The sequence below is a fragment of the Chaetomium fimeti genome (genome assembly GCF_033439085.1).
Source record: "Chaetomium fimeti strain CBS 168.71 chromosome Unknown B0H64scaffold_1, whole genome shotgun sequence".
Classification (NCBI taxonomy): Eukaryota; Fungi; Ascomycota; class Sordariomycetes; order Sordariales; family Chaetomiaceae; genus Chaetomium; species Chaetomium fimeti.
The window spans coordinates 804,053-825,391 of record NW_026944329.1 but is presented as its reverse complement, the minus strand read 5'-3'; the positions used below and the strand labels follow the sequence as shown (position 1 = coordinate 825,391).

The 21,339-nt window shown below is 57.2% G+C and overlaps 7 protein-coding genes across 7 annotated transcripts; 5 read left to right on the top strand and 2 right to left on the bottom strand.

The window, feature by feature from the left end:
- The first annotated feature begins 3,056 nt into the window (after positions 1–3,056).
- B0H64DRAFT_5161 (uncharacterized protein) lies at positions 3,057–5,096 on the top strand. The gene has a single exon (XM_062808369.1). It carries the CDS (start codon positions 3,248–3,250, stop codon positions 5,036–5,038), a length of 1,791 nt encoding a protein of 596 aa, XP_062663534.1. The 5' UTR covers positions 3,057–3,247; the 3' UTR covers positions 5,039–5,096.
- Positions 5,097–5,526: 430 nt separating this feature from the next.
- B0H64DRAFT_470153 (Endonuclease/exonuclease/phosphatase) lies at positions 5,527–7,744 on the bottom strand (the record flags this gene model as incomplete). Its single annotated transcript, XM_062807817.1, has 3 exons — positions 7,375–7,744; positions 6,469–7,316; positions 5,527–6,416 (listed from the first exon to the last, which is right to left on the bottom strand). The coding sequence occupies exons 2-3, from the start codon at positions 7,295–7,297 to the stop codon at positions 5,527–5,529; spliced, it is 1,719 nt and encodes a 572-aa protein (XP_062663533.1). The 5' UTR covers positions 7,298–7,316; positions 7,375–7,744.
- A 23-nt stretch (positions 7,745–7,767) lies between these two features.
- Positions 7,768–9,989, top strand: B0H64DRAFT_448038 (WD40-repeat-containing domain protein). The gene is made up of 2 exons (XM_062807036.1): positions 7,768–9,123; positions 9,199–9,989. Exons 1-2 carry the CDS (start codon positions 7,955–7,957, stop codon positions 9,836–9,838), a joined length of 1,809 nt encoding a protein of 602 aa, XP_062663532.1. The 5' UTR covers positions 7,768–7,954; the 3' UTR covers positions 9,839–9,989.
- B0H64DRAFT_379728 (transcription factor Pcc1-domain-containing protein) lies at positions 9,832–10,696 on the bottom strand. The gene is made up of 2 exons (XM_062802690.1): positions 10,550–10,696; positions 9,832–10,429 (listed from the first exon to the last, which is right to left on the bottom strand). The coding sequence occupies exons 1-2, from the start codon at positions 10,585–10,587 to the stop codon at positions 10,141–10,143; spliced, it is 327 nt and encodes a 108-aa protein (XP_062663531.1). The 5' UTR covers positions 10,588–10,696; the 3' UTR covers positions 9,832–10,140.
- Positions 10,697–11,167: 471 nt separating this feature from the next.
- Positions 11,168–13,624, top strand: B0H64DRAFT_4980 (protein-tyrosine phosphatase-like protein). Its single transcript, XM_062808333.1, has 3 exons — positions 11,168–11,354; positions 11,526–11,837; positions 11,901–13,624. Exons 1-3 carry the CDS (start codon positions 11,297–11,299, stop codon positions 13,493–13,495), a joined length of 1,965 nt encoding a protein of 654 aa, XP_062663530.1. The 5' UTR covers positions 11,168–11,296; the 3' UTR covers positions 13,496–13,624.
- A 487-nt stretch (positions 13,625–14,111) lies between these two features.
- Positions 14,112–15,144, top strand: B0H64DRAFT_4982 (uncharacterized protein). Its single transcript, XM_062808336.1, has 2 exons — positions 14,112–14,893; positions 14,959–15,144. Exon 1 carries the CDS (start codon positions 14,259–14,261, stop codon positions 14,778–14,780), a length of 522 nt encoding a protein of 173 aa, XP_062663529.1. The 5' UTR covers positions 14,112–14,258; the 3' UTR covers positions 14,781–14,893; positions 14,959–15,144.
- Position 15,145: 1 nt separating this feature from the next.
- Positions 15,146–19,000, top strand: B0H64DRAFT_4983 (uncharacterized protein). The gene is made up of 9 exons (XM_062808337.1): positions 15,146–15,917; positions 15,994–16,002; positions 16,057–16,264; positions 16,331–16,380; positions 16,448–17,329; positions 17,384–17,899; positions 17,997–18,128; positions 18,220–18,313; positions 18,373–19,000. Exons 1-9 carry the CDS (start codon positions 15,267–15,269, stop codon positions 18,804–18,806), a joined length of 2,976 nt encoding a protein of 991 aa, XP_062663528.1. The 5' UTR covers positions 15,146–15,266; the 3' UTR covers positions 18,807–19,000.
- Positions 19,001–21,339: the final 2,339 nt, after the last annotated feature.

The following is a 21,339-nucleotide window of genomic DNA, read 5'->3' as shown; positions in this document are numbered from 1 at the left end:
GATGGTTCAAAGGGGGGCGATCACGCTTCAAACCGAGCCCCGGGGCTGAACCCGGTAGCCATCCAATAACCCGGTAGTATACCAAGTAGGAGAGTTTGGCACTTGACCGAGGCTCAAGGTTCCCATACTTGCATACGAAGCAAGGACCTCCTGTGCAGTGAGGTACTCGGAACTGACTGATCAAGATCGGGCCGACAAGCCAGAGGAGAGACGGGTCCGCCGAGAAACCCCCCCAAAAAGCGTGATTGGCTTTCTTTTTTTGGTGGGGTGGTCTGAAGAAGATTCAGCTGGCCGTTTTTCCCAACACAGGGGCACCGAGCCGGGATGCGAGGAGGGACTCGTTTTCAGGGTCCTGCCAGGGCTAGTTGGGTCCGGAAGCGACCCCAATCCCCTCAACACCTCAGGTCAAATGCCGACTGCAAAAACGGTGCAAGCAGGAGGCGGGCTGCGAAGGGGCCGAGGGAGGGTGCCCTCCAGCTGTTCAGTCGGCATTTCCGACCCGCTGAATCCGGCCCCGACCGACGAGAGACCCCATCGGAAGCATTGTTCGTCGTCGTTACCACCCCACCGGAAGAGTTGCTGACCACCCCCTGCTCACCGGTCAATATAACCTTGCAGATATTGCGGGCCCACGGGACGACGAAGGGAGGCCGGGTTCTGCAGCCGACAGCGCGACTGCCTCACCGGCATCACTTCGATCCCTTCGCGGAACTGCACTTGGGCCAACTCTGTCGCGTACCTGTCTGGAGCAGGTAGGTGGAGGGTGCCATCAATGAGCGCCCGTGTGGGAGAGACACGGCTGTCGGCCACCCGGGGAATTGCCCAAAGATGCCCCGCGCCTACGGTGAAAAAACTTTGCGGCCCAAAGGATGCTTGGTCGTTTAACGATGCGGTGCGGTTTCCATGCTTCCGGCACAAACATCTTCGGCCCCGGTTCTTGGGTTGCGGCCCTGTGGTTCACAAGCACTCGCTGTGTCACACCGGCACTCGACACCGCCCTATTATTTGTCGCGCTGTCTGCTCGGTCGAAGTCTGCCCGCCGAGAGACCTGACGGAGGGCACGGCCGCGGTTGTCCCAGCGCTTCGTGATGCCTTGGCTTTGAACAGCCCATTCCGCTTGCCTTCAAACATGCGGTGAACCGAACTAGCCTCCTGGAAACCCTCCACGGGCTGGTGAGCTTGCTCCAGACCAAATCCTGTGACGACAAGCGGTGGGCATACATGGCCCCAGCCACGATCACCAGATTTGACCCTCGTCCCCGCTGGTATAGAGCAGGATGCCATCACGGCTTGAACTTAACCAGTTTGATGGGATAGGGCAATCCATCTGTCACCCAAACCTGCCCGGGATATGATTGATCCCGAATTATTCGCCGATTCAAGCCGGCCATGTTTCTGGTTCCATAGGCCATCGCTCGAGGGATGACAGATCGATGAGCCCCCGCTTGCACCGGGCATACCTGAGTGCCGTTTCAGCGTGGACCATGTGAAGTCCCATGCAGACGAGTTCGGCACGCATCAGCAGGAAATGCTGCCGCGATCACACTCCCCTTCCCTCTCGCCCCAACCCCACGTTCCACAACTTCCAGAACAAATACGGCCCGAGACGGGTGGTCAGGACACCACCGATGCTCTGGAAATGCAGGCCGGCCCGCCTTCTAAACCTGGGTAGGCCCTGTGCTGCGTGCACATATCTCCCGGCTGACAACTAGAGGGTTCTAACCCTTCTCCCCACGCACTTGAATCGGGGACGACGAACTAGAGGGGGCGCGGGATGGAAAAGACCGAACCTAATATATTAGAGGTCTTAGCTGGCCCAGATAACTCTGACGCTTCGTTTCAACTCGTGTGCCGACCCCTTCCGTCAGCTTCAGTCGGGCCGTCGAACTGAGTTTCTTCGCTCGGCCAGGACGGGCGTGGCTGCGTCAGACACGGCGAAGAAGCTGCCCACCGGCACGCTACTTGTATGCCAGGCCCGGCTCGCATACGCCTGCAAGAGTCTAAAAAAAGGACAGGAGTGAAACCCCCCCCTCAACCCATCCCTGATCTCAAGGGCGATACGTCACTCTTTCTCGAACTTCCAAACCTCGGGGCCACCATCATCACTTCACTTTTCCTCCTCGGATCCGCACATCGGGGCGCCGTCCGGCCGATCCCCAAAAAAGTTCGTGGCTCATTCTTTTCTTTTCTTTTTTCCCACATTCCACTGCTGTGCATGCAGAAGCGATGCAGCCCACAAGTCAGACGCGGACTTGGCTACCAAACGGAGCCATGTCAAACCCTCCATTATGCGAGCAAAGGTGGAGCGCCCTTGCCAACTCCCTACGTACGGCCTACACAGTACGTCGTTAGCGCTTTCCTCAGCTTAGGCGGCCATCGGCCCTGCGGTCGTCATGCAGAACCCGAGCCATGAGACAACCTAGCAGGGTTCAGATCTGGTCCAACGGTGCACACATCTGGGGCAGCAGACAGACCCCTGACACCCTGTCGCGGCTTCCTCTTTTCATAACCTCCGGCCCGATATCCATCTGTCACTCATCTGTTTTGAGAAAAGACAACAGCCAATCAGATAGGGTCTCGGTTGAGCAGCTGGAAATGTTCTCTTCAGGTTTGCAAAAAAGTTCTCCCGGCATCGCGCTTGATTCACTCAAAAGGGAAACCGCTCAACATCCCTGTGTCCGAAGGCTGCAGTCCGCCCAAGTCGGCCGAACCTCGAATGGAAAAAATACCACAAAAAAACCGTCGTTTTCGCGAGCCGTGGGGGAAAGTGCGCTGGCCTGCCCGTGTCGGGTCCGATGGAAGCTGCGTTCGTCAGGGCTTCTTCGACTCGGCAGGAGCGTCCGGGCGGGAAGTTGCAGCCGGTGAGTTCCCCAGAAAGCCCGAGCAGCTAAACCCAAGAGTGACTCGGGCGGCACTCACCGCCAGAACCTCTAGGTGTTTCAGCCCGTACCTACCCATTCGAACCTTCCGTAAGGTAGGTAGGTACCTGAAGTGCAAAGCTGCCGGTACCTGCCCGGGGCTGTTAGGTAGGTAGGTACCTACCTGTGGCGAGGAGCTTCGGGCGTGCTTTGTCAACAGGCCCGGGGCACGCGGGCCGTGTTGACTGCTTCATCTGCTCACTACCTACAGCCCTGCCCAGGTTAGGTGACGATTAACCTCTCGAGAACATTACTCTCGTGGGTCGACTTGTGCAGCCGGTAGCTGTTTTCACAAAATCATAGCCTGGTCGAACCTCATACTCTTCGCCATGGAACTCAGCTCGGCAGCGATACACGATGTCATCCACCCCACGGCCGCCTTCAACCAGAACTCGGCATTGGCCCGACGTAGGGCTCCAGCGCCGTCAAAGGGTGTTCCTTGGGAGGATTCCCAACAAAACCCAAAGAACCGGCTCGACAGCCTCGACCTTCCTCGAGCGCCCCTCTTCAGGATTGACGGCTGCACAGGCCTAGGGACACAGTATTATGCTGTCCCCATCTTCCGCCCCGACATGCCGCTGATGCGCTTCGATGTGTTCATCCCAGGGGAAGCAGTTGCCTCCCCCGATCTCCGCGAGCTACTGGGTTTGGATACCGCCTTCCACACAAAAGACGCACCGAGACTCCGGCGACTGGGCATTTCCACCTACATAGTGCGCGTGCTGCAAGCCTGGGTTACAGAAAACGGCTATGGCACTTATTCATCGCTGTCTGAAACCCTCCCCTTCGGCTCCCGCATCATCTTGGAGTCTCTCCACTTCGACATCCGCAAGACGAAACCCTCCGTTGTGCCGACTTACTATGTGGAGAGGCAGCTGCTTGGAACGGCCAGATTAGACGAGAGCCTCGGTGTTGCCCCTGAACTCCTCCCGAAGGCCATCGACATCTCGCGCTTGACCATCCTCCGGATACTGTACGACAGTGTGTGCCTCGTCCGTATGCCGGGCCATGGGGCTAACCATGGGACTGGCAACCTATGGATCTTCAAGGCCCTGACCAGCAGCACCAAATATCTGTTCGTAGAGCTGCGAAACCTGCTGCAGATGGAACCGCACCCAAACGTTATTTCGAGGCCTGATTATCTCGTCACCAAGCGCTGCTTGTTCGGTGGCAAGACAGCGGTACTTGGCTTTCTTTTGCCCTTCCACGAGCCCGGTAGTGTTCGTGATGCACTGCCGCTGCTGCGTATCCACGGCCGTCTCAGCCTAGAACAGCAGCTGAGATGGGCCATTCAGCTGACTTCGGCTGTCTTGCACGTCCATGAGCGCGGCCGCATGTTCTATCCAGACCTGCGGCTTGATAATATTCTCCTCTCTGCCGCCCGCGATATCGTCCTGATCGATCTCGAGCAACGCGGCGTGTGGTGCGAGTTTTCCGCCCCGGAGGTCAACGCAATCGACTACGTGCGCATCCTGGCCGGCGACGAGGTGGATGAGGCCAATCTCACCATCCCGGAAGAGGCACGCAAGCGCTTCACCGCCATCCTCGACCGGCTTCTCCCGGGTTGGGATGTCCTCCAGGCATGCGAGGATTACTCTTCTCCGCGGCCACATGGATACTCGAACTACAACATCCCCTGGCTCGCTCTAGATGAGACGGAGCAGGAGGCCGCGACCGTCTACATGCTCGGTCGAGTCCTGTGGTGCATTTTCGAGGGCCAGAGCGCGCCGCAGGAGGCTGCCGTTTGGCAATCCTACCGCTATGAGCCGGACATCGAGTTCCCGGTCTTTCGCTTGACACCAGAGACGCTGATGAGCCTTATTGACCGCTGCACAAAGGGCAGGCGTGGTACGCTGTCGGACTTGATTGTCAGGCAGGGGAGCAGGCTTGTGCTCCGGGACAGGGAGAGCACTAGCGAGGAGGTACTCGGCGTGGCTCGCGGCTGGTGGGAGGCTGAGATTAGGGCCACGGAGGCGTTTCTCAGCGAGCGTGAGGAATTGAAGGCCAGCGGGCAGTGGGATGGGAACCACTTTGGGCGACCCAAATTGGCAGAGGTTCTGGCCGAGCTGAAGAAGTTCTACGAGGTGATCGCGTCCCCTACTGTTACGGAGGAAAGCTGAAGGGGGATCCGGTAATCGGCAAAGCCAGTCACGATACCCCTAGATCTTACTGTGGTGGGATACAAGGGGATATGGCGTTCGCGAATAGCTATCACTTTACTAGGAACGGCTTATTTTACAGGTCAGGGGAGATGGAAAATGTTGTTATAGAGTAATGGAATGTGTGAGCGACCTGCCTCGCATTTTGCGGGCATTCATTCTGATGCAACGCCTCAAAACGAAACCAGGTGAAACAACCGGTGTCTTTCATGGTTAACTGTACAGACCATTTCTCGATTTGAGAGGCTCGGGCTGTTCTGATCTTGTCATGACCCGCCAAATTATATATATCGTGGCGCTTGTACCCGGGGGCAAGTAAACAAAGTACCACTTGAACGGAGATGACATTTTTACATTCCATTGAATACATTACTACTACATGCAGATGAGATCGTTGATCATTACATCCCATCCCCATCTCCCCATCTCCCCATCTCCCCATCTCCCCATCACCACACCCTCTCCCCAGCAACTCCCCCATCCCCTCCCCTATTCCCACCACCACCACCACCACCACCACCACCCCTCTGCAAACCCGCAACCCGCCTCGCGTTCCCCACCTCCCACTCAAACTCCCTCAGCGCATTCAACTCCCCCCCAAAAAACAACAACGCCATCAACCCATCCACCGTCCCCGCCACCAGCCCCACACTGCTCACCACCACCAACACAAACCTCACATAATTTGCCGGAGCAAACCACACCCCGACCATACACCCCACGCCGATGAGAACAGAGAGGAAGAAGTGCCGCGCGCGCCAGGCGCGCTGCCGCTCCTCGCGCGCGGCGTAGGTCGCGATGACATCGAGGATGGCGTCGTAGGTGGCGAGGGGGAGTTGGGCGATGGGGGGCGGCGGTTGGTCGGTGGAGGTGCGCTGGCTGGGGGTGGGGGTTTGCAGTTGGAGGTAGGTGCCGTTGTGGAGGGCGGATTCGGTTTTGGAGATTCGGTGGGATGGTTGTGGTTGTGCGGGTGGTGGTCCTGGTGGTGGTCCTGGTGGTGGTCCTGGTGGTGGTGGTGTTGTGGTTGTTGGTGGGGTGGGTTCGGAGGGTGGTGCTTCGGGGGCGTTGGGTACTGCTGTTGTGGGGGAGGGTTCGTGTATGGAGGCTGGGTTGGAGGTGGGGGAGGGTGGTGCTGGTGGTGGATGGAAGGGCGGGGACGGTGGGAGTGGCTGGAAGGAGAGGGTGGCTTCGACGGAGAAGTGGTCGCTGAGAGAGCAGCCCAGGTCGGGATGCCGCATCATCATGCCCACGCTCGCTCGCTCGACACTCCAGGTGCCGCCTAGGGCGGTGGCGTCCCCAGAGCTGGCAAAGATGTAGTCTAGCCTCTTGCCGAGTGGGTCTTGGTGAGGGTCAGTAATGGAGGTTTCGAGGAGATGGGGACAACAACGCACCAGGTGTGTCGGGGGACACCGTCACTGGACGCCTGCCTGACCCTAGTAGCTTCTGCTGCGCCTTGGTCCACCGCCAGGTGTTGTACGGGCCGTCCGAAGTAGCTCCGTTCTCCAGGATGTTGAACTCGGCAGTAGGGACAGGGCGGCGGCGAGCCTCCTCTGCAGGGTGGTGGGACGGCCCCAACGAGCTATCCGGGTGGAGGGTGCGCCAGACATCGTTGACTGGAGCCAGGCCGGTGATGAGCTGGTACTCGGGTGACATGGGGACCATGTTGAAGTCGCCCATAGCAAGCACGAGATGGCCGCGCTCAGCAGCGCCCCGCAGCAACTTGGCCATCTCCCACGACTGGGCAGTGCGGTGGCAGAGATACGAATCATCCGGCTTCCCACCCTCGTAGGGGGCGTGGGTGTGAGTGTTGAAGACCTCCACGACCTGCTTCGCCGCCGGGCCGTAGCGGATCTTTGCGCAGGCGATGCCCTTTCCGACGTACCAGTCGCCACGCCAGAAGGCGGTGGGACGGCCATTCAAGGGGTAACGATGCATGGTGCTCTCCTCGATGGGCCAGCGCGAGAGGATGGCTAAACCGCCACCGAAGGCAGCACTGTGGTAGAATTTGCCATGGGGGAGGATGGATTTGGTTTTGTAGCGGATGCTCTTGTAGTCCTCTTCAGTGAAACATTCCTGCAGGGCGACGATGTCCGGCTGGGGGCTAGCTGTGGCAAGTTGACGGCCGATCTCGGTCAGACGTTGTCTGCGAAGCTTGGAGATGTACTTGAGGCCCCAGCAGTTGAGTGTGACAAGGTTGATTTCTTCCGGCGGGTACGGCATTCTGATCTCTACGGTTATGCTATGTGGTGGGTGTGAGTGAGTGATGTCGAGCGAGTTGTGAAATGGAAGTCACTTACGGATCTGTACTTGACTACGTCGTAGTATATACTGTTCGCCCACGAGATTGTGATCTACTCGAGCACGTTTCGACTGATGAGAAGCAAACAATTGGATGGATGTCACCGGGCGTCTCGGAGAGGTATTCGACTCAATTGTCAGACAATTACGTGATGAGGATAATTAAATGTGCTTGATTAGAATAACAGCATGAGAAGTAGATAGATCATGTCCGCGGAATATCTAGTGCCTGAAATTGTTGTCGATGAATTTGTCAACATGAAAGAGAAATCCCAACCCGAGGTGAAAGAGAGGAAGCTCACATGCACTCTGAAAGCCCCTGGGTTCAGCTGCTGGGTTGCCCCTGTGAGTCGCCTTCTCTTAGCGTTGCCCGCTGGAACCCTCGGGATGGCAGATGGGAGCCATGGAAGCCAGGAAAGAAAAGACCCACTGAAATTTGGCTCCCTGTCACGCTGTCGCATTCAATGCTTCGATTGGAACAAACCGACGCGGCACACGGAAACCGCGACTGGTTTTTGAAAGAGCTTGGTTGCTGGGGCTGTCAACTTTTCTTTACATAAACATACACAGAAACCGGCCATGTCAAATATTGACCCAGCAGCGGGGGTACCCGTCTCGGAGCCGCCGTCAAAAAGGCGCAGGGTGCACGATGATAGCCTCGATTCCACTCCCCGGTATGCGTCGCCCGACAGCGAAGAGCAGAACTCTCTGCCCAACACCGGTCACCTTCCCGACCAAAGGCTCTCCATCCGGCGCGGTCCCCCGAGCAGTCGGTCGCGAAGCAGGAGTAGAGACGGGAACGCCATGACAGACAACGACAATGAAGATAATAGAAGACGATACCGTTCCTCGCCGTCAAGATCTCGATCAAGTTCTCGCGCGCGGTCGACACCCCGTTCTCGATCGCAGTCAAGAGACCGTCGACGCTCCCGCAGCGCCTCATACTCCCGCTCCCGCTCCCGATCCGCATCCCACGACCACAGCCGCTCCCAAAGCAGAAGCAGAAGCAGAAGCCGAAGCCTATCATCTCCCTCCCACCCGCAACCAACCACCCACGACAAACCCGACCCCCACCACCACCGCCACGACAACCAACCACCCATCCTCCCCAACTACCACCCGCACCTCCTCCTGCAAGGCCACACGGGCGCCGTCTCGCAAGTGCGCATCTCGCCCGACGGCCGGTGGATCGCGTCGGCGTCGGCCGACGGCACGGCCAAGATCTGGGACGCGGCGACGGGCGCCCACCTCGAGACGCTGGTCGGCCACATGGCGGGCGTGTCGTGCCTGGCGTGGGCGCCCGACAGCAACACGCTGGCCACGGGCTCCGACGACAAGGCGATCCGGCTGTGGGACCGCGTCACGGGCAGCCCGGCGCACGCCGTCGCCCACCGCGAGAACACCGCCGCCACCGCGGGCATGATGGGGGGGAGTGTGGCGGCGGTGAAGGGGGCCGCTGCGAAAGTGGCGGCGCGGAGGGCGCGGATGGGGGTGCCTGGGGAGGGGGTTAGGGGCGGGAGGACGGGGCGCGGGCCGCTTTTGGGGCATCACAATTATGTGTATTGTCTGGCGTTCTCGCCCAAGGGGAATATTCTGGCTAGTGGGAGCTATGATGAGGCGGTGTTTTTGTGGGATGTCAGGGCTGGGCGGTTGATGCGCAGCTTGCCGGCGCATAGTGACCCGGTGAGCGGCGTGGACTTTTGCAGGGACGGGACGTTGGTGGTGAGCTGCTCGACGGATGGGTTGATGTGAGTTGCTATGGTTTTCTTGCGCTGTTTTGCTACCTCTGCGACCGACCCCGTGGCTGACAATGCTCTTGATAGTCGCGTCTGGGACACCTCCACCGGCCAGTGCCTCCGCACCCTCGTGCACGAAGACAACCCCGCCGTCGCGAACGTCTGCTTCAGCCCCAACGGCCGCTTCGTGCTCGCTTTCAGCCTCGATAACTCGATCCGGCTGTGGGACTACGTTTCGGGCTCGGTCAAGAAGACATACCAGGGCCATGCGAACAAGGGGTTCTCAATTGGGGGCTGCTTCGGCGTGCTCGTCGACCAGGACGATGGGGCCGCGGGGGACCAAAGCGTGGACAATGACGAGAGCCGGCGGCAGTCGTTCATAGCATCAGCGAGCGAGGACGGCGACATCGTCATGTGGGACGTCAAGAGCAAAGGGGTGATACAAAGGATCAAGGGTGCACACGACGGGGTGTGTTTCTGCGTGGATGTCCACGGTGGCATCATGGTCAGCTCAGGGCAGGACGGGTTCATCAAGGTGTTTAGACACCGCCCCAGGAGTGGCCCCGTTAAGCGGGAGGATGGGGATGCGAACGAATTCAGTGGCGCCAATGGGCACTTGGAGGAGGACACGCCTGACGCGGTGGCGGCAGCGGACGAGGAACTGCAACGGCAGGTTGAGGCCGACGCTGAGTCGCCAGGACAGCACGTTAAAGAGGAGCGGTTGTAACCGGTATGCAACCGGAACGTCTGCTGGATGGTCTGTCTAGCTGTGGGGTGCAGGCTTTGAATCATGATACCCGTTTAACAGCAAGCAAATCTTCGTTTCCCGGTCCTCCATCGTGATGGGCACGCGTTTAGCGATGCTGCCCTTTTTGAGCGTGCCTTCCGCTTACTTCTCCCATGCCTTTGCAGAGCTATGCGACTGACGCCATTTTTATGGAGGGTCTAAAGGCTCTGTCAAGTTCCTAGGCTTAATGATTGAGGCTGGGCTCCGTGTGTTTTTTCTTTTGCCGTCTGTCCCCCTCGCATTCAACCACTCTTCTCCTGCGCCCGCCCGGCCTCTACCACATCCACGTCCAGCTCCTCTTGAACCTCCAACACCAAAGCAAGACTATCGAGGAATGAGTTGACAGCGACGCGCAGCATGCGGTTGGTCGCGGCTTTGTATTCGATTCGGAGAACGGTCGGATCTGATGACCCCTCGGTGGCGACGGCCGAGAGATCACGCTTCACTAGTGACGATAGCTCCTTGTCTACTCTGAGAGCCTGGAGAGCGACCGAGGCGAGGCGCGCATCGGGGAAGGGGACGTCGAGGGTTCTGCGATAGGAGAAAGACAACATCAAGTTAGCGGGGTAAATTCTCTCCAAAACGTCGCAGGTAGTCTGTATGTATATGTTTTGATGTCTTCTGCTCAACATGTCTCATAATGTGACGTACAGCGCGCAGGGGAACCCGGCTGACGTGTCGGTCGCCATGGCTGTGCTGGCGCCAACAATTGTGGCAGTCAAGGGGGTTCGTCTCGAAGTGGTGACAGATGACGATGTTCGAATTCCAGAGCTGCACTGGTGGGGCAAACGGTTGGCTTTCTGATAAGATAACAGGCGCGCAGAAGGGGTCAGCAAGCACCCCTGTTGCTCACTGGCTCCACCAGGCCAATTGTCTCGCAGCCTGCCTTACTTGTTGCCATGGCGACAATACCCCCGGCGCAGATTGGACGATGCCAATTGGCCACGAGCTCCCAGCGCCGAAGAGACCCTGAACGAGCCATAACAACAGGCCCTGAGCCAAAAACATCACATCATTCATACAAAACCTCACCCTCAACCGTTGCTTGCGCACATCTCCTCCTTTCCAATTGCATCCCTCATGAACGCAGGTTTCCATTCCCTCAGCGCGTTTGCTTGAGCCCTGTATACCGACCAGCATTATTGGCGATTGCACTTGCTTCTTCGATCCTAATACCCTCGCGCGTTCTCAACTCCTCCGTGACTGCTGTCAACATCGCCACCTACAAAACAACGACCGCAACAAAGGAAGGCTCCTGCATCTGTTTTTACCTCAAGTGCTCGAAGTCGCAAGACTCGGCACATCAGATATTAGCAGGTCTTGTTGCGTAGTCCCTGCGCAGGCACGCCGCAGCACTTTCCTCTTCGATCAATACCAACAACGCATAACATCGACATCATGGCTCCTTCTTCTCGGCATCCCACAAACCTGGGGCAGATTATTGAGTATATTCCAGGTATGTGTTTACTACGAGGTTGCGCCGCCTTCGGTCCCCGGTCGCATTCGCGGCGCCATCACATGTGTTTTTGTTATTGTTGGCCTCGCCCAGCAACCATGAGGCGCAGTCGCATGGCTCGCAAAGATGCATTATTCTCTGGGTCTGTTGGAATAGTGCTAACCATTACAGACCGTCTCTATCTCGCATCCTACGTCGAAACTCCCGATGCCAACACCGTCTTCCCGTATCCCGACCCTCCTCCGCGCTCGCCAAGCAAGAGGTCGCAACGGTCTCTGGAGTCCCCCGCGCCAACACACAGCCAGAAGCAGCCCTACTACTTTACCGTAGACGACACTCTTCTCTACAACGCTTTCCACCACGACTTTGGCCCGCTGCACATTGGCCACCTCTACCGCTTCGCGCTGCAGTTTCACGAGATCCTCGGAGCCAAGGAGAACAAGGACAGGCCGATTGTCTTCTGGAGCAGGGCAGACCCGCGCAGTACGTGTCCTCGCTCCTCATTGTTTCCGCTGCTTGATGGTGTTTGCTAACGACCATGTGCAGGCCGCGCCAATGCCTCCTGCCTACTCGCGTGCTACATGGTCCTCATCCAGTCATGGCCTCCCCACCTCGCGTTGGCACCTGTAGCCCAGGTCGACCCGCCGCTGATGCCTTTCAGAGACGCCGGCTATAGTCAAGCTGACTACGGCATCACCGTGCAAGATATCGTGTACGGTGTCTGGAAAGCGAAGGAGGAGGGCTGCTGCGTCCTCGAGACCTTCGACCTCGACGAATACGAGCGCTACGAACGGGTTGAGCAGGGCGACTTCAACTGGATTACTCCCCATTTCCTCGCCTTTGCCTCGCCTCAGAGCACCCCCTCTGCTCGCACCATCGAGGGAACCGATGCCTGGAAGGCGTTGCCAAAGACGATGTCGGCAGTTGATGCCCACCCCACTCTCCCGCAGCCGTTCAAGAACGTCCTAGCGCATTTCACCGAGAGGAACATCGGACTCGTAGTGCGCCTGAACTCGGTTCTCTACGACTCGTCTTACTTTGAAGCCCTCGGCATCCAACATCTCGACATGATTTTCGAAGACGGCACCTGCCCGCCCCTCTCGATGGTGCGCAAGTTCATCCGCATGGCGCACGACATGATCACGGTGAAGAAGAAGGGAATCGCAGTCCACTGCAAGGCCGGATTGGGTCGCACCGGTTGCCTCATTGGCGCGTACCTCATCTACCGGCACGGCTTCACGGCCAACGAGATCATTTCCTACATGCGCTTCATGCGCCCCGGGATGGTCGTTGGCCCTCAGCAGCACTGGCTGCACCTCAACCAGGGGACATTCCGCGAATGGTGGATCGAGGAGCGCCTCGAGCGGAAGCTTCGCAAGGAGGCAGCCCTCGCCGCTGCACAGGCCCACGGCAGCCACCAGCCCAGCACCCCCGTTCGCGCCATGCAAAAGGCGCACATCGGCCGCAGCGCGAGCAAGAACGGGACATCGACTCCCCCCAACAGGGGCGGCGTCCGGACACCGCTTGGGGAGATCGACCAGGAGAGCGCTCGTGATAACACCATTGGCGTGCAAGACGACTACCTCCCTGCGCCTACACCCGGCCAGCCGCGCAAGTCTCAGCGGGCCGGTGCTGATCGCCACCATCCTTATAACCGCAGCACAAATGCGGTGCCGACGGTTGAGGAAGAAGGTGCCAGTCGTGAAACGCACGCGGGAGCCAGTTCGGTGCGCCGCTCGCGCGCCAACGAGTCTGATGAGGAGTGGAACTTGCGCATGCGGTCGCATCGCAAGGCATCGGCTTCGCTTTCACCAGACCGCCGGGAACGGTCTGTCAGCCACCACACCACGATGACAACTACAACCACCACCGTGTACCAGGCCATTGACAACGACGCCTCGAACGACATCGAGAACCTCGGCATGGCCGCCGCCAAGTCAAAATCGTACGACCAGGCACAGCGCGCTACTTCGGCGTCCGGAGTCCTGGCCAAGGTTCGCGGGACAAGCGGCTCTCCCAAGCGTGCCGCTGCTGCTGGTGCGGTGCGAGAGGCCGGTGTCCGCAAGACCAGCGGACGCGTCGGTAGTATCGGGAATGTCTCGCCCATCGCCGCCACAAGGAAGGTCAGTGGAACACACTAAGCCAACAGCTGACAAACGCTGCGTGGTCTTTTGTGCTTTCTCATATCCCCTTCAGCACGACGCGACCGACGTTCACGAGTTATGACGATACGAAACCTCCGCAATTCTCTCACCAATTTAATGATCTCCGACTTGAACTTCGTTGTTGGTTATGGGACAACCCCTACGTACTACTGCATGCCCGGCGTTGCGGAAAAACGGACCTGGGATGGGGTGAGATGATGGCTCCGGGGAGCGCGAGCGTTCATTATATTGCATATGATTGATGCATGCATCTTCTGGCAGGATTTTCGTCCTTCATCCATACCCTTTTTTTGCTCCTCTCCATCCTCTGGTTATTATCTCGTCTTTAGGAGCGGCTCTTCCGCCCGCCTTGGTATGATCTCTCGCCTCCAGGCGGTGATTCGCGGCGCGGTGGAGAGGTTTTGTTGTGGGATGAGGAAGGGCTACTTACCTCGACTGAGATAGATAGACGAGACGCATGGAGGGGGTTTGTTGTTTTCTTTTCTTCTTGCTTAAGTTGGAGTTTTCCGAGGTTAGTGTTGGCGTTTTGGTTTGCCTTTTTGGCGAAGACGGTGGAATGGGAGTGAAAGGGAAGGGAGTTCCTTTTGGAGACGTGTTTCCATGGGCTTGGGTCGGGCTTGGGTTATGTTGTTTTTACGCTGCATTTTTGATGTCCTGTCTTTTTGTTGGGGTTACAGTATAGCATTTGGGTTTAGCTTGTCTCTTGGGTTGTAGCAATACAAGAGTATGAGGTCAGTCTATGTGTTTGCTGTTGGTGGTGATGTTGACATTCATGTTGATGGTGACGTGTGGTGTTTTGTTTCAACGGTTGCCAGTCATTCCTCTAGCCTTGTGTCCCGGTTGTCTCTCGATTATGTCAATCGCCTTCGTTCCGGTTGTGGGATGCAATCCAATGTACCCTCTACTTGCTCACTTTGCCCTACCCGTCCCAACTTGGCGTCATCAAATGAAATCGACTCTTCTTAAAGCAGAATGGGCGCAGCACCGAGTCAATCCATGGCTCGACCAGGCTTTTGCAGCCCAACCGCCCGCAAATATGCAAAGCTGCGTTCTTTTTTCCTTTGTGCCAGAGTTACAGGTGGCTATGCTTGCTGCCTGCCTATCCGTCTGCCGCCCACCCTGTCGTGTGCGGGAGAAGGATGAGATAACACAGCCTCGTCGTTCCTCGTCGCCAACAAGACTGTTATTATTTGATATACGTTGCGGGTTACTCAGGTTAGTTGCAGGTTCTCTACACAGTGGCGTGCTGCGGATGGATTAGCCCCGTCCCGGTAATGGCGTTGTTGATGTTGCCAGCCCCGTCCAGACCTTGATAAGATCCCATACGGAACTCAACCAACATTGCCACCTAGAGTTGGAAGTGGCTTAATGCGGGTAAGAAGTTTGCAGCTGTTATTTGAGTTAGGAGTTAGATTTGTTCTAAAATAGGTTGGTATTAGTCCAATAATTGACCCCTTTTGGGGGGCGGCTTAGGTGAAGTGCTCATGAAGACATGAACTACCGGTATTCATTCTCTTGATACCTCCTGCTTAATCTCCGCTGCATTTGTGAGACCAAACAAGCCGTGTTGGCTACGGAAAAGACTTTGTCCGAGGCCGTATTGACTATTATGGTCAGGTCATGTAGTCGGCATCTCAGCCGCACTCGCAGCTGAGATCTCAACTGCTTCAACCCACTTCTGTTCTGCAACTCGTTCACTGCCGACGCCTGAAAGAGACGCATCTGTTACCTTAGCCGCCCGGGAAGAATGTCAAGAAGCGTGCACTTTCCAAAGGCAATCGACCCTTATACCGTCGGTGGTTGCCTGTGTTCGGACCCCCACGACGACAACATTTCGGACCCCGTTCTTCATTACATGGGCTGTCTCCGGTTCGATGAGAGAGAGAACTTCTTTAACCCTTCTAACCCACTATGGCGCCGATGTGTCACGGCCGCATCCGCCAGCGGGTCACAAAGTGAAGAGGCTGCGCGCCTGGTGGTCGAGGAGAAGCTGAGGAGCTGGAAGAGAACCGTCGATGAGAGACTGGAGAGGGCCATGCGTCTTCGCCGAGCGATGAATACAGACCTTCGATATAACGTATTAACAGAGAACTTTCCCAGAAGCCGCTGGCGCTGGAAATCGTCGGGTAGGGCTTATCTGGGCATGTCCCAGGATGGGGGCCCGGAACAGTACGATCCGGACGAGGACTCAGTTGCATATGTTGCCCATGTTGGAAGCACTGTTCCCCGTGTAGATGAAGATGTCGACGTTTTTACGGAACGCCAGCAATACGCGGAGCACCGCATATCGGTTAATCAGCTCTTGTACTGCCGAGATTTCGATGGCGCCCATGGGCTACTCGAGAATCTGGTGGGCGGCGGTATCAAGTGGATTCATCTGCCAGCGAATAACATGGCCGTAGGTTTATGCCTCAAACAGGGCTTGTGTCTCATGGCGACGGCGACATCTGCTAACACATTGGGTACAATTATAGTGGGCTGAAGTGCGTCCGTCTATCCCCGTCTTGGCTCCTCGACTGTCTTTGACATAGCAACAGGAGGCTGTTAGAGCATACTTTGGCGAGGGGGAGACATTGCGGCCTCACGGCCACCGCCTTCACAAGCTAATATTTGGTCATGATCAACTGTCTGCTGCGGCCCAGGCACTCTGTCCAGACGCATGGCAGACCAAACCCCCAGAGAAGCTGAGGCTCCTCAGCGCTCGATCCCTCCGTCAAACATGCAGATCTACAGTCTTCGACACGAGTAGGCTACAAGATTACAGGCCTTTGAGCTTCCACTACTAATACCTAGCTAACGTTTTGTTTCTAGAATCACGCCCGGGAGGCCCCCAGCCTGTCTCGACCTGTGTAACTCTGTTTGTATGTTGTTTTCACTTGCGGTTTCACACGAACAAGGGGCTAACTGGATGTTGACTGCGGCCTTCAGACGCCGTTCCTTTCCTGGGAGTCTGCTAGGCGTCAGGCTCTCATCTCGCAGATGGTCGATGCGAACCTCGGTGACTACAGAGAACGGCAGATAGCGGAAAACAGAGAGAAGTGGCGTAACCGCATCGCCAGACGACAGGGCGTCGTGCAACCTCTCTCTCAAAGCCGCATACCTCGTGCTATCAGTCAGTTTATATCGAACACCCCAGTCCTAGGCGGAAAACGGCGCGGGTGGCATTCCTACATCGACGAAGCAGGGACATTGCAAGTCCGCAGCCGGCTCGGCCAGTACTTGGTCAACTGTGCTAGGATGTACGAGGCCATGGCAACCTATCGTGATCGGCTACTTCTCGACAGGTACCTCACCGCCGACAAGCCGCTGCATCTCAGACGCACACTCCATCGAGCCTTCATGCCATCCAAGGTGGGAGATGTCAATACGCGTGATTGGCAGCAAGTTGTCCATCACTTCACCGCGCCCAACCCGAATTTCCCGCACGAGTATGGCCATGGCCTCGAAATGTGGCCCGACCACATTCTTGACGAGAGCCCATGCGAAAGCTGCGCGCTCAACATCGGCATGTCACCCAAAGTGATCGTGGTTGACCAGCTATGGATGTGGATTCTAGACCGACATACCATCATTACATGTTTCCCGAACCGTCATGGATCGGATCATGATGAATCGGCCGAAATGCACAGCGCCATTCGATCCGAGCTACGAGCGTCATCCAACGCTATCAACTCGGCTTTTGATGTTGCCTTGGCTATTCTCGACGGGAGTTTCAACTACCTCTTGGACCCGGAGAGCAACCCCGCCGTCAAACTACGCGATCGGAAACCCCCAGTGTTCGAGGCGTTCGAAGAAGCTCTTACTAAACTAGTATGACACCCAACCGTCCCCCCCGAGAGGGCCTTCACTCACCTTCTCACCCAGAGTCGCCAAGGGTCACTATCACGCGAGAAGCTATATCAAGTTGCAGACGTCATGCAGACACTCCACGGACGGGGCCATTTCCAAGGTCGTTCAGTCGAATCAGTCACCTGGGCTACCCATGCCATCAACCCGGAGAGTTTTATTCGCGGCAAGCTCCAAGACATGACCGAGGAGTTGCGGATGATGCTCAATATCACGGAGACGCACGAGCAGACGCTCGAGAGCCTAAAAGCGCAAGTGGGACGGCTGTTGGATTCCAAGTCTACCCATCGGCAACGAGGCTTCGAGGGTGGACAGGACCTAGACAACGGGTTTCCAAGTCTATCGAGTAGCAGTAACTCCGCCGGGGATCCGGGGAAGGGCAAGCACAAACACGTCATGTCGGGTAGTGTCCTAAGAGACGAGGAGACCCTGCGGAGGTTCGCGACCAAAGCGGACGAGGTTATGGCACGGATCCGGGCTCGGAAGGCTCGACTGGATGATATGCTCAGGGCTGCAGACAACCTGTCTGCAAGTGTAAGTCATGGCACGATCCACAGAGACACATGCACATTGGCCCGACGAGCCCTTGAAAATACACTGACAAGTAACTCGTCGGCATTCGGGAACCCAGATCCTCGAGTTCCTCACCGTGAAACAACACACGATGGCGACGGCGGACTCCTGGCGATCCCAGATGCAATCCACATTGACTTACAGGCAGAGTACGGCCATTGTTATGTTTACCGTCGTCACCGTCATATTTGTGCGTTCTCTCTCTCTCTTCTGAGTACCTCGCTACGCTCTCTTCCCTACTTTGTGGATGGGGTTTGACTCACTCTCTGTCGTAATCACAGGCACCGTTGTCCTTCATGTCCAGCGTCTTCGGCATGAGCGCGGCCGAGTTCGCCAACGATTCATGGTCACTAGGAGAGCAGTTCCGGCTGCTGTGTAAGTCTACGGATCCTCCCTGTCGAATCAAGCTCGCTGACAAAGAGGCACGCGATAAGTCCCAATCTCCTTCGCGGTAACCGCCCTCACCATCATCGCGGCTTTTAGCAGCCGCATCCAGCGCATCTTTCTCCTCATCTACCGCCTCCTGAAGGTCGTTCTGCTATACAAATCCGGCATCTACCGGCTCTGGGCGCAGACGCGCTTTTCTACCGACCGTTTCACCGACTGGGCGTCCGCGGTCGCCGTGGAAGCGCGGGACACGGAGCGCTACAAGATTGCTCGCAAGCGGCACCGTCGCGTCGCGCGTCGGGAGGCGATTCGGTACCAGGCCCGGCGGGCACACGAGGCCGAGAAGGCCAAGGAGAGGAACAAGGCTGCTGCTGTTACCGCCGCCACCGCCGCCACCCCGGCCCCCGCCATTAGCTCTGGTGGTGGTCTCGCAGGGGGGAGTAAAGGGGGCGGGGGGGGGGGGGCAAGGTGTGATGGCTGAGAAGACGGCCGCTGTGGAAGCAGCTGTGCAGGGCTCTCCTGCCGGTGCTGGTGCTGCTGGTACTTCAGTTGCGGTTGCGGGTGAGGACCCCAGCAACGTGGAGCAGGATGTGTCGTCGGTGAGATCGGGAAATAGTAGGCAGAAAACGCAGCCGCAGGGTGATGAGATTGTCTAGATCGTGTGTTCCTCGGTAAGGTTGTACCTTGGCTGCTGGTCGACAAATAGAGAGTCCGAGTCCGAGTCTCGAAGCTACTACTACATGTACCAAAAAGAATAGGGCTGTATGTCTGGTAACTATTATTATCTAGTTGGAGTATTTTATTCGCTATTATTCCTAACCACGACTATACATCCACGGGTTTGGGAAATGGATCAACAGTGCTTCGGCTAGAGAGTCACGAGAAGGGTGTCTCTCTGATATCCAAAGTATGAGACATGGCGCTGTATCCATCCCGGCAATGCATCTTCCCTCCCCCGCCCGGCAGACGGGAAGACTAACATAATTTCGACGTTCTTGGAGCGGGGACGAGGCAATGATTGAACCATGCCCGGTGAGAAACTCCCCAGATCCTGCATTTCGGCGCTGGCAGTGCAATGGCCGGACGGCTTGTTGTTCGGGACCCGCGGTGAAAGAGGACGGAGACGGAGGATCGCCGTCGTTTCTGCTTGGTTACCGCCTCGCCGGGACCGATCCTGCCAAAGTCCTGGCCTATCAGCAGCGGCTTTCTCAAACGGGCATGTGCAGAAGACGGCGAGGCTGAGGCCGTCATGACTAATTCTTGGGAGAGCTGCTCGGAGGGCTGAGGGAGTTTTCACGGTCCAATGCGACGTTCCAGGACCGCTGCCTGCAGATGACATTGTGGCCTGGGATGGAGGTTGACATGGCCGTTTCCTCCTCCCAAAGTGGTGTAGTTGTGTGTCTGTGAAATGGGGGCTGGGGGGGAATGCACAACCGTACGGTTTCGTGACCGCCCTGATGCCTGTCATCCGGTCTCACATCCTGACAATGGGATCCGGGCGCTCCCGTCAACGGTGGGCCGAAAAGATGAGATGCAGTTGGGCGCATAGACGAGCTCGATTTACACATGGAACCATCACCATTCGGCCTCTTGTGCATGTGAAAAGGGGCCATCAGCTGGCGAGATAAAAGTATGACCGCATCGTGGAAACAAAACAGGTTTCGGGGCAGCACTCGGTGATTCGAGTTATATACCAGGTGAGGCTTGTTGCCTCTCCATCGGAATTCGAGCTTACTCTTATTTCGGCTACGCAGGTAGTTGCAAGCAACACAATTGGTATCAACCCCTGAGTGAGCGGGCAAAAGGGGCATCACGGGTCAGTTCTTGGCTACCCCTGAGATTCAAGACGATCCCCAACTTGCCTGCGTCTCCGTGGGGTAAAAGGCTTCGGGGCCCCTATATTGGTAGACCGACGGTTGGCCGGGAGCAGGCCAACTTTGCCGCGATAAGCGACCGTCACACGAGCCGTTGACGGCCAACCTATGCCATCCGTCTGATGAGATTGGCCGGAGACCGATTACAGCGTGGTCGAGCCTCGTCTGCTTGCCCCCCAGCCGGGGGGGGCTGATTCTATGCCGCCGTAAATAGATGCAGCACACGATAGAATCCCGCTGGCACCAACAGCGGTTATCCGTCCAGTTAGCGGAAGCCTCCTAATAACGGGGCGAAGCTTTGGTGTTGTTCTCGAGGAAGGGTTTGGAGTGCCTCTGACGCCGAAATAGACGAAACTGGGCTTGTAGGCGCGAACCGGTGGGAGTGTGGAAGAAGCGGCCCCTTCTGCGGCCAACGACGGCAAACACAGCAGTGGAATCACGAAGCGAGGGAAAAGACAAAAAAGACTGGTGATATCGCGGAACCCGGCTGCAACAAAAGGGTCGCGAAAAGCGGCCGCATCCACCTCTTATATGAAGGGGAAGGGGGTAAAACCATCGATCGAGGATAGCGCAAGGCTCATTTCTCCGCTGATGGCAAGGCGGAGCCGAGTCGATGTTGAAGGTGAAATCGAGAAATGGAGGGAAGTTGGTGGGGGTGGGTGCAAGAGAACCGCAGGGCTGAGGGTCCACAAGCCAACATGGCCAATTAAACAACCTGGAGCTCGACGCTGAGTGGCGAAGCGGATGCACGGGCCATCTGGCCTTGAAAACGGGCCTGGCTGGGGGCGAGCTGGGGCCTTGCCGAAGCCCTTCGCCAAGGCAAGCACAGGTCCACGGGTGTGTGTAACTCTGAGAAAGTAATCGGGCTGTAACCACACACAAACGAGGCAACCAAATGTCATCGACAGATCAAACTTTTTTATCACGAACCGGCACCGAGAGCGGCATCTCCGGCCCATTCTTGCCTACCTAGGTACCTAGCCTCTAAGGAAGTTTGCTTCGCCATCCAAAATGCATGTTGGGGATTTGGGGACATGGCCTCTTGCCTCTCTTGCCATGGAGGTTTGACTGCCGGATTGCTCTTTCCGTTCACTCGCTGCTCGGGCTCCGCCGCGGCTGCTGTTTGTTGGAGGCCGTGAC

Bases quoted from the DNA above. Each gene is read 5' to 3' on its own strand.
- B0H64DRAFT_4982 (XM_062808336.1), top strand. From the start codon at position 14,259: ATGTGTTTGCTGTTGGTGGTGATGTTGACATTCATGTTGATGGTGACG.
- B0H64DRAFT_4980 (XM_062808333.1), top strand. From the start codon at position 11,297: ATGGCTCCTTCTTCTCGGCATCCCACAAACCTGGGGCAGATTATTGAG. The intron at 11,355-11,525 runs GTATGTGTTTAC...TAACCATTACAG, and splicing joins GATTATTGAGTATATTCCAG to ACCGTCTCTATCTCGCATCC. The intron at 11,838-11,900 runs GTACGTGTCCTC...GACCATGTGCAG, and splicing joins GAGCAGGGCAGACCCGCGCA to GCCGCGCCAATGCCTCCTGC.
- B0H64DRAFT_5161 (XM_062808369.1), top strand. From the start codon at position 3,248: ATGGAACTCAGCTCGGCAGCGATACACGATGTCATCCACCCCACGGCC.
- B0H64DRAFT_4983 (XM_062808337.1), top strand. From the start codon at position 15,267: ATGTCAAGAAGCGTGCACTTTCCAAAGGCAATCGACCCTTATACCGTC. The intron at 16,381-16,447 runs GTATGTTGTTTT...TGCGGCCTTCAG, and splicing joins CGACCTGTGTAACTCTGTTT to ACGCCGTTCCTTTCCTGGGA. The intron at 18,129-18,219 runs GTGCGTTCTCTC...TCGTAATCACAG, and splicing joins CCGTCGTCACCGTCATATTT to GCACCGTTGTCCTTCATGTC.
- B0H64DRAFT_379728 (XM_062802690.1), bottom strand. From the start codon at position 10,587: ATGGCGACCGACACGTCAGCCGGGTTCCCCTGCGCGCT. The intron at 10,430-10,549 runs GTACGTCACATT...CTCCTATCGCAG, and splicing joins GCCGGGTTCCCCTGCGCGCT to AACCCTCGACGTCCCCTTCC.
- B0H64DRAFT_448038 (XM_062807036.1), top strand. From the start codon at position 7,955: ATGTCAAATATTGACCCAGCAGCGGGGGTACCCGTCTCGGAGCCGCCG. The intron at 9,124-9,198 runs GTGAGTTGCTAT...TGCTCTTGATAG, and splicing joins TGCTCGACGGATGGGTTGAT to TCGCGTCTGGGACACCTCCA.